Genomic DNA, 11,175 nt, shown 5'->3' on the forward strand with positions numbered 1-11,175 from the left:
TAGAAAAATGTAAGCACGCTGAAGACCACATAGGCATATTTAATTTAGATTCATTTCTTATGTGCTTATTCAGGCTATTCTACACAGAACAAAAACACGTATATACGCAACATGTAAAGTGTTGCTCCCATGTTTCACTGTAATAACAGATCCCAGAAATTGTACGTATGCCCCAAAACATTCTCAAAAATGTGCACAAATGTATTTACATCCCTGTTAGCGAGCATTTCTCCTTTGCCAGGATAATCATTAAAACAGCATGATCATTACACAAGTGCACCTTGTGCTGTGGACAATAAAAGGCCATTCAAAAATGTTCCGTTTTGTCACACAACACAATGCCACAGATGTCTCAAGTTTTGAGGGAGTGTGCAGTTGGCATACTGACTGCAGGAATGTCCACCAGAGCTGGTGCCATAGAATATAAATGTTATTTCTCTACCATAAGCCACCTCCAACATCGTTTTTGAGAATTTGTCAGGACATCCAACCAGCCTCACAACCGCAGACCATGTGTATGGCGTCTTGTGGGTGAGTGGTTTGTTGGTGTCAACGTTGTGAACAGAGTGCCCCATGGTGGCGGTGGGGTTATGGTATGGGCAGGCACAAAATATGGACAATCAACACAATTGCATTTTTTTGACAGCAATTTGAATGCACAGACATATCGTGACAAGATCCTGAGGCCCATTGTCGTGCCATTCATCCGCAACCATCACCTCATGTTTCAGCATGATAATACACATACCGATGTCGCAAGGACCTGTAGACAATTCCTGGAAGCTGAAAATGTCCCGGTTCCTCCATGTCCTGCATACTCACAAGACATGTCACCCATTGAGCATGTTTGGGATGCTATGGATCGACGTGCATGATCTCGTGCTCCAGTTTCCGCCAATATCCAGCAACTTCTCACAGCCATTGAAGAGGCGTGGGACAACCTTCCACAGGCCAGACTCGACAGCCTGATCAACTTTATGAGAAGGAGATGTGTCGCGCTGCATGAGTGATATGGTGGTCACACCAGATACTGACTGGTTTCCTGTTCCATGCAACTAGCTTCTTCTCTTTGTTTTATATATCTGTGACCAACAGATGTACATCTGTATTCCCAGGCGTGTGAAATCCATGATTAGGGCCTAATGATTTGTTTTTATATTACTGACTGATTTCTTTATATGAACTGTAACTCAGTTAAATCTTTGAAATTGTTGCATGTTGCGTTTATATTTTTGTTCAGTATATAAACATTTGTGAACTTATGTTTGAAGGATCAGCCGTGGGTTCCTGGAAGGAGCCACATCTGAGTGGTCAATGCTGTGCTCAGAGTGGAGGGTCATGGTCAATACTGTGCTCTACAGAGTGGAGGATCATGGTCAATACTGTGCTCTACAGAGTGGAGGATCAGGGTCAATACTGTGCTCTACAGAGCGGAGGATCAGGGTCAATACTGTGCTCTACAGAGCGGAGGATCATGGTCAATACTGTGCTCTACAGAGTGGAGGATCATGGTCAATACTGTGCTCTACAGAGTGGAGGATCATGGTCAATACTGTGCTCTACAGAATGGAGGATCAGGGTCAATACTGTGCTCTACAGAATGGAGGATCAGGGTCAATACTGTGCTCTACAGAGTGGAGGATCAGGGTCAATACTGTGCTCTACAGAGTGGAGGATCATGGTCTATACTATGCTCTACAGAGTGGAGGATCATGGTCAATACTGTGCTCTACAGAGTGGAGGATCAGGGTCAATACTGTGCTCTACAGAGTGGAGGATCATGGTCTATACTGTGCTCTACTGAGTGGAGGATCATGGTCAATACTGTGCTCTACAGAGTGGAGGATCAGGGGCAGGTGAGACAGTGTCCACCCTGGCTCGCACTTGCTATGTGCACAGGGTTGCCATGACAATGCAGGAAATCTTCTCCCTCTTTTTAAGATAGCGTGAAAACGGAGTTAACCCCCCCACATCCACAACAACAACCCCTCCTTCACACACACTTGTGCACAAAACATGTGACAACCACACTTCTCAATTTATAACACAAAATGAAATAAATCCCTCTACCTCCTACACATTTAATTAAAACAGCTCATTTATACATACAAATTGGCATATACACACATGAATGACTCACAGAGACACAGAGACACAGAGACACAGACACACAGACACACAGACACACAGACACACAGACAGACAGACAGACAGACAGACAGACAGACAGACAGACAGACAGACAGACAGACAACACTCACACAGACAGAGCGTGACAGAGCGTGACAGAGCGAGAGAGCGAGACAGCGAGAGAGCGAGACAGCGAGAGAGCGAGACAGCGAGAGAGTGAGACAGGGAGAGAGCGAGGCAGCGAGAGAGCGAGACAGCGAGATTAACAAGAATTGGACCAAAAAAGTGGAGAGAATGGAAAGGACGGGATAAAGGGAGAGAAGAGACGAGGATGTGATTGAAAGGACAGAGGGAGAGAAGAGAGGAGGGTCTGATTGAAAGGACAGAGGGAGAGAAGAGAGGAGGGTGTGATTGAAAGGACGGGATAAAGGGAGAGAAGAGAGGAGGGTGTGATTGAAAGGACGGGATAGAGGGAGAGAAGAGACGAGGATGTGATTGAAAGGACAGAGGGAGAGAAGAGAGGAGGATGTGATTGAAAGGACGGGATAGAGGGAGAGAAGAGAGGAGGATGTGATTGAAAGGACGGGATAGAGGGAGAGAAGAGACGAGGATGTGATTGAAAGGACGGGTTAGACGGAGGGAAGAGAGGAGGGTGTGATTGAAAGGACGGGATAGAGGGAGAGAAGAGACGAGGATGTGATTGAAAGGACGGGTTAGACGGAGGGAAGAGAGGAGGGTGTGATTGAAAGGACGGGATAGAGGGAGAGAAGAGAGGAGGATGTGATTGAAAGGACAGGATAGAGGGAGAGAAGAGAGGAGGGTGTGATTGAAAGGACGGGATAGAGGGAGAGAAGAGACGAGGATGTGATTGAAAGGACAGAGGGAGAGAAGAGAGGAGGATGTGATTGAAAGGACAGAGGGAGAGAAGAGAGGAGGATGTGATTGAAAGGACGGGATAGAGGGAGAGAAGAGAGGAGGATGTGATTGAAAGGACGGGATAGAGGGAGAGAAGAGACGAGGATGTGATTGAAAGGACGGGTTAGACGGAGGGAAGAGAGGAGGGTGTGATTGAAAAGACAGGATAGAGGGAGAGAAGAGAGGAGGATGTGATTGAAAGGACGGGATAGAGGGAGAGAAGAGAGGAGGATGTGATTGAAAGGACAGGATAGAGGGAGAGAAGAGAGGAGAATATGATTGAAAGGATGGGATAGAGGGAGAGAAGAGAGGAGGGTGTGATTGAAAGGACGGGATAGACGGAGGGAAGAGTGGAGGGTGTGATTGAAAGGACAGAGGGAGAGAAGAGAGGAGGGTGTGATTGAAAGGACGGGATAGAGGGAGAGAAGAGGAGAACGTGATTGAAAGGACGGGATAGACGGAGGGAAGAGAGGAGGGTGTGATTGAAAGGACAGAGGGAGAGAAGAGACGAGGGTGTGATTGAAATGACGGGATAGACGGAGGGAAGAGAGGAGGGTGTGATTGAAAGGACAGAGGGAGAGAAGAGAGGAGGGTGTGATCGAAAGGACGGGATAGAGGGAGAGAAGAGAGGAGAATGTGATTGAAAGGACGGGATAGACGAAGGGAAGAGAGGAGGGTGTGATTGAAAGGACAGAGGGAGAGAAGAGAGGAGGGTGTGATTGAAAGGACGGGATAGAGGGAGAGAAGAGAGGAGAATGTGATTGAAAGGACGGGATAGAGGGAGGGAAGAGAGGAGAATGTGATTGAAAGGACGGGATAGACGGAGGGAAGAGAGGAGGGTGTGATTGAAAAGACGGGATAGAGGGAGAGAAGAGAGGAGGATGTGATTGAAAGGATGGGATAGAGGGAGGGAAGAGAGGAGGGTCTGATTGAAAGGACAGGGGGAGAGAAGAGAGGAGGGTGTGATTGAAAGGATGGGATAGAGGGAGGGAAGAGAGGAGGGTCTGATTGAAAGGACAGGGGGAGAGAAGAGAGGAGGGTGTGATTGAAAAGACGGGATAGAGGGAGAGAAGAGAGGAGGGTGTGATTGAAAGGATGGATAGGATGTGGTTGAGTTGGAAAGAGAAGATCAAGGGAGAGGGTCTTTGCTGTTGTTGAAGGCAATAAGGAAGAGTAAAAGGAAAAAGAGATGAAGGGATATCAGAGTCCGGAGAGGGAGAGCTAGGTGTGATTTATTTGGCCACTGAGCGATGACTCTCCCTGGAGAACGTGCGTCTCACTGGCCCTCGCCTGTGCCCGAGATTAATGACAGCAACAAGAAGGTCACCTCCACACACACACACACACACACACACACACACACACACACACACACTCTCTCTCTCTCTCTCACCTTTAAATTGAGTTGTATCCCTGACTGTGTTTTGGGAGGCAGATCCTCTCTCCGAGTTCTGACAGGTTCTGAGGCTGGTCTGTTTACCAGGTTGCTCTTCAGGGAAGTTGTCTGGTGGCTGCAGAGACAGACAGGACCAGGCAGGAACAGACAGGACCAGGCAGGACCAGACAGGACCAGGCAGGAACAGACAGGACCAGGCAGGAACAGGCAGGAACAGGCAGGACCAGGCAGGACCAGACAGGACCAGGCAGGAGCAGACAGGACCAGACAGGACCAGACAGGACCAGGCAGGAACAGACAGGACCAGACAGGACCAGGCAGGACCAGGCAGGACCAGACAGGACCAGGCAGAGACAGACAGGAAAAACAAAAAGGAATGATCGAAAATGTCAAACTCAAAAACTAACCTCTCACTCAATTTGATACCATTATCACAGCTCCACAGAATTGTAGGTAAAATCCCTGCTTGTGGTGCTGAGGTGTCCGTACAGTGTGTTATTGTGCAGGCTTGGTGGTGCTCTTCTTTCCGCAGGCCCAGTGCAGATGAGTTTGGAGGTCTTCAGCTCATCCACCTCTCCAATCGTCATGACCGCCACATCGCCGTCCCTGCCCAGCAACCAGCTCACTTTCTTACTGTTGGCTACAGGAGACGAAAACACACTGGAATTATATTACTGGAAGCAACAGAGAAGAGACATTCTTGCCAAACTAGTAAAATCAATGATTTGTTATATTTATGTTTCTGTGGTAAACAGACATTGCTGGGCTCCTTTTATGGGCTGCAGTGGAAGAGATGGGGAAAAAATAGAAAAGTCACCACATCCTTAAATAGCATGACATGGCAACATTTTGGGTAAAGGCTGAGAAATGTTCCTTCATGGGAATAAAGCAGCGCACACACACGCACACGCACACACACACACACACACAGAGTCGAGGACCAGTAGAGGCACGTATTCAGCCTACTTAACTGTAAATACCCTTCGCTGTTCTCTCGTTGTTTATAAAGATGTGTTTTTCGTATGTACTGTATGTATTGTGATTGCTGCAAAAATGTATTGGCTCATTGACAAACGTTTTCTGAATCTGAACTGAGGGTTTGGGTTGAAAACAAGGAGAGGCACCCTTCCAGAGCAGACCAGTTAACTGGTTCTGCCAGCCCATCCTGTGGCAACGGCACCGCATTCCGCCTGGGGCAAACCCAGACGACAAGCCCTGAACTACATGTACATATTACTTCAATTACCTCTACTTCCTCGTACCCCTGCACAGTGACTCAGTACCCGTACTCCTTGTATATAGTCCCATTATTTTATTGTTTTACTATTTCATTTGACATTTCTTGTTCATACTTCTTAACTCAGCATTGTTGGGAAGGGGCTCTTAAGTAAGTATTTCACAGTGAAGTCTACACCTGTTGTATCCGGTGCATGTGACAAATACCATTACATTTGATTTAACTGTATTTTATTTGAAACCAGACAATTTTCTCAACACGCAAGACATTTACATGAATGGCATGTGGGACTTGTGGGTGTGTCCCTCTTGACTCTCGGAACCATGTCCTTGTCACAATACTCCTGTTACATCACCCCTTGACTCTGACCACACCCCTCTCTAAAGACCCTCATAAACGCCAGGCCTCAATCATATTCCTCCACATATTGAACAGATTGAAAAGCCAACAGTGCCATTTCCGATGTAGTACATACAGCACCGTAACCGGTATACTGTGGCACCTTCATGGAAGGACAGGTTTAGTTACTGTGGCAATAAGGTGGCCCGACCTGCACTACATTCTATCATCTGCCATTAGCAAACGTCACCAGTCTGTCACGCTCTGTGCTCTCGGAATGAGCACCAAAACATGTACTGCAAAGCTGTCATACCAGTTGTAAAGCCTACATGTTACAAATTACGCATGTACACATGCTACAGAAATGTAGGGACAAACATTCAGCAACACACTAACTACATACACCCCAAACTAAATGACCTAAATATAACTGAACAGATGAATAACACTAAACCATTAACACACATGGCCTTATGCCTCCTGCAGGCTTCCTTCTCTGCTCACACTTCATTGTTGGAAGGCATGGACCAGTGGGCCTGGAGTCACTTCCTGCTTTGCACAGACACCTGGGTCCGGCGCTTTAACAGGCCCATATTTTCTTCTGCTTCACACCAATAACAACCAAACTCCATGTCTCTAACCCTATGGTCCAGTGGTGTGTGTAACACTGCACTGTGTATCAGGGTGTGTGTGTGTGTGTTTACACAGCAGTGATCAAACTATATTTCAAAAATATTATGATGCAGGAATGCTAATCTTATCTGTTTCTATAGAAATGATTTCAGAACATTCTGAGATGGTGACATGGAACGACCCAGTGTGTATCGGGGGACCATTGACTTGTCGTAATAGCTGCCATGGTTGTTAGCCGATATAGAGGCCTCTGTTCTCCCTCCTCCCTGTCTGACATTCAGACGCTCGATAATCAGTGCTTTGTTGTCAAATGTCTATTGCCACCAAAGCCAGACTTCCCCTGATCCTATTCACACGTCAAGCAGAATGAATGCAAAAACTGGCATGTGCTACAGTGACCTACAGCCAGCCATCATGGACTCATTTTCCTCCACTGTTGCGTGTCTCTCTCTCTTTCTCTCTCAATCTTCTCATGATAAGCTTTGTCTTGTGATCTCAGATTCCTTCTGTGGAATGTCAAGGTAAAGCACATTGTGAACCGAGTCATCATTACCACACAAATTCCCCACTCAGGGACTGGCTACTTGCAACCAAGAAAATGCAGACGGGCAAGATTTTGCCTTACACTAAACCAGTTTCAGGATAGAATTACAGCCTGCCTACGTTTGTAGCGGTGTGCGTAATGACCCTTTCATTGCAGCTGAAATACACAATAGAAGAACAGTTGAGTTCCTCTCTAACATAGAAAGTAACAGTCTACTCTCTGTGAAACACTAGCTGCCACTATTTCTGTCTATCGCATGTTCCTCTGTTCTGTTATCTTTCTTTTCCCGACACACACACATTCCAGACATCAGGCCTCTCCCTTCACTGGGAACACAATAATCTAAAGCAAAGCCCTGTACAGACACACACACACACACACACACACACGATCAGACATATTCTGATTAGACATTCTGCTCTGTTGTTGTTGTTGTTGAGTATCAGATCTGCATGGCACCTGTTTCGGATGTTTGTTGTCTTACACTAAGACGGGCTTTATGTTCACTGATAAGGCCCCTTTAAAAACAATTGATTATTGAACCAATGATTCAATCAATTGTGTGCGAGTCAGCTGTAAGTATGTAATTTCCTCAAACGAGATAGCAGGGCCACATCCTGATCTGGCAGTAGGACTACTCTTTCAGAAATAGTTACTGGAAATGACTAGAAACCCGAGTTGAAGACCTCCTCCTTTCTCTCACCCCAGTGATGCTACACAAGGCAGGGCTACTTCCTCATAGCCTCCAGTGTTCCTATTATGACAGTAAATGGTAACCCTGGTAACTGCAGGTAGTCATTTGACAAAATACACAAGTAGCCTTTTTAGCCATTACCTACTCTCAGGCCTGCTTAGCATAATATAAAACAGGTAATGCCATCTGATTGAAACAAAGTGCATAACCTTGCAGGCAGACACCCACACAGAGGGCCTGCAAAAAGCAGCAGTTGATACTGACAACGTTTTCAGTAGACGCATCATCACAGGATGTCTGTCAGAGGTAAACCACATGCTTGCAGCTCACAGCAGAAAATACACCAACATACAGTGGGGAGAACAAGTATTTGATACACTGCCGATTTTGCAGGTTTTCCCACCTACAAAGCATGTAGAGGTCTGTCATTTTTATCATAGGTACACTTCAACTGTGAGAGACGGAATCTAAAACCAAAATCCATAAAATCACATTGTATGATTTTTAAGTAATTAATTAGCATTTTATTGCATGACATAAGTATTTGATACATCAGAAAAGCAGAACTTAATATTTGGTACAGAAACCTTTGTTTGCAATTACAGAGATCATACGTTTCCTGTAGTTTTTGACCAGGTTTGCACACACTGCAGCAGGGATTTTGGCCCACTCCTCCATACAGACCTTCTCCAGATCCTTCAGGTTTCGGGGCTGTCGCTGGGCAATACGGACTTTCAGCTCCCTCCAAAGATTTTCTATTGGGTTCAGGTCTGGAGACTGGTTAGGCCACTCCAGGACCTTGAGATGCTTCTTACGGAGCCACTCCTTAGTTACCCTGGCTGTGTGTTTCGGGTCGTTGTCATGCTGGAAGACTTTTATACAGGTAATGAGTTCAAACAGGTAATGAGTGGAGAACAGGATGGCTTCTTAAAGAACAACTAACAGGTCTGTGAGAGCCGGAATTCTTACTGGTTGGTAGGTGATCAAATACTATGTCATGCAATGACATGCTAATTAATTACTTAAAATCATACAATGTGATTTTCTGGATTTCTGTTTTAGATTCCGTCTCTCACAGTTGAAGTGTACCTATGGTAAAAATTACAGACCTCTACATGCTTTGTAAGTAGAAAAACCTGCAAAATCGGCAGTGTATCAAATACTTGTTCTCCCCACTGTATCTAAGACTTGTCTAATGTACTTGGCTTCAGAAAGACCAGGTGGGTAGGTTTCAATGGAACATGTTTGTAGGCTTATTTCAGAAGCAGGTAATGATACTTTCTGGCACATAGGTACTATGGCTCCTGTCAGCCCCAGTATGTGAAGATGTAGTAGAAAAGGTAGAGAGGAGTGAGTGAGAGGAGCTGGTACCTGTCTTTGACTTTGGCCTATGGTCCGCTTCTTTCTCCTCACGTTCTGTCCAGCGCCGCACCTGCTCCTCTCTCATCTTCAGGAACAGGGTCTTTTTCTGGTCCTCATTTAGGGCCTCCAACACATCTGGGTCAATGTACATGTCCTTTAAGATCTGCTGCAGCATGGTGGCGGCGGTGGTGGGCTGGAGGTGGAGGGGTACTGTCCTGACTCCTTAAGCCAACAGTTTCCTGAAGATGAGTTGGTTTCTAAACGAGCCTCATGAGGAGAAGAAGAAGATCGGGGCTCGTCTGTCACAAACACACACACACACACACACACACAAGCTGAAGACTGCTTCCTCTGTCGTCCTCTGAGCTGACACTTCCTCCTCCCTCGACACTCACACGTCATTCGTCGTCAGCCCTCGTCAGGCAGCCATCACTGGGAGACTCTGCTTCAGGGAAAATGCTACATCACATCTGTCTGCACTGCAGATGATTGGCACTGCCTAGTCCCTACTGTATGCTAATCCTACTGCTATCTTTAGTTATCCTAGACAGTTTTTCTTGCCTTGGTTTTCTTTATCTGTTCTCCTCTTAAGATGTCACTACTTACTGTCTTCTTTTTCATTTCTTAGTAATCTCAGTTATCCATTTTTCCCTCCATCAAACCCTGGTTTCCTCACTCAAGCCATGTCAGGGCTCTGAGAGTGTCTGACTCTGGGTGGGAACCGATTCCAAAGGAATGGGTGGGTTTTTTCCTCCTCCTTCACACACATCCCTTTCCAACCCCCCTTCCTTTTTTTCAAACTCCCAAGAGACAGCTGCTCCATTTCAACATGGCCGTTATTGGGCTGTAACCAAACTACAGGGTCACATCCCAGGACAGCATGAGCAGAACGCTGTTGTAGCAGAGGGGCTGAATGTACTTCACTAGGCATGGTGGTCATATTAACAATGGAAACAGCATAAGCAACATTTGGAGGGAGACAAAGGTAGCCGGAGACTGAGAACTGTCACTGCTGGCAAACACATTGGTTTCTTTCTACTCAACGCTTAGTGGGGGGAAAAAAGGAGAGGCATTCTGTAATAGACAATTCAGCAGAATGTGTGAGAGAACGGATATGTTATTTAAGTAGGATGTACTCACAGTGGGGGTGCAGATGCTCCACAGCAGAGTAACTATTCGAGCGAGTGTGCTTGTGTGTCCTCCTCCTTGCCTTTGTGTATGACTGAGCTGATGACATCACAGCATTCCATGAACTGTCTCTCACTCTCTCTCCGTAACACACACACACACACACACACACACACACACTAATTATCTTGGTGAAAAAAAAGAAAGTCAGGAAACAGAGCTCAGTTACCCTAGCTGTAAATGTAGTAACAGCATCCTGTTAGGCAGAGATAAATGAAAACAAGCTGCTGTTTGAAAACCATGTTTCTATTGCCCAACCAATTGTATAGTTATTAAAAATATAGATTTTTCAAAAAATGTAATTGCACATTGTGATTTTACTCCTCACATTTCTCCTCCTCAAACTCAGCCTCTTTTCTTTTTTTCCCTAAAGCTCTACCACTCCTCTTCCCTGACTACACAGTTCCTCCCCCGACTACACAGCTCCTCCTCCCATAAAATCATTGGTCCGCTTAGTCCCCCTCCACTCCACTACTCCTGTATAACCTCTCTATCGCTTTCTAAAAACCAAACTAACCAACAAAAAACACTTGACTCCAAAACACAACAAAACATAGAATAAGATAAGTCTACAGTTGTCTTCAGAAATGCCAATATCAATACAATACCCCACTTCCAAATCTAAGTAAATAGCACACTCTGGTGGACAAACACCTAGCCCTGTAAATTAAGCTTTTTTTTCATCATATTTGCAATTGATCTGATTTAGTCACATCAGATTAGAAAAATGATATCAA

At 45.7% G+C, this 11,175-nt stretch overlaps 1 protein-coding gene across 2 annotated transcripts in view; it reads right to left on the reverse strand.

The window, feature by feature from the left end:
* Positions 1-10,815, reverse strand: part of zgc:100829 (uncharacterized protein LOC445149 homolog) — a 63,676-nt gene extending 52,861 nt beyond the window's left edge. The window contains exons 1-4 of one of the 2 annotated variants that reach the window (XM_036968303.1): positions 10,391-10,815; positions 9,260-9,549; positions 4,931-5,081; positions 4,439-4,556 (exon numbers count right to left, since the gene is read on the reverse strand). In XM_036968303.1, coding sequence (XP_036824198.1) covers positions 4,439-4,556; positions 4,931-5,081; positions 9,260-9,425 — 435 coding nt within the window. In that variant the 5' untranslated portion in view covers positions 9,426-9,549; positions 10,391-10,815. Of the gene's footprint in view, positions 1-4,438; positions 4,557-4,930; positions 5,082-9,259; positions 9,693-10,390 lie in introns of both variants that reach the window. The other variant, XM_036968302.1, reaches the window with a different exon arrangement.
* Positions 10,816-11,175: the final 360 nt, after the last annotated feature.

The sequence above is a fragment of the Oncorhynchus mykiss genome, chromosome Y, assembly GCF_013265735.2.
Source record: "Oncorhynchus mykiss isolate Arlee chromosome Y, USDA_OmykA_1.1, whole genome shotgun sequence".
NCBI lineage: Eukaryota > Metazoa > Chordata > Actinopteri > Salmoniformes > Salmonidae > Oncorhynchus > Oncorhynchus mykiss.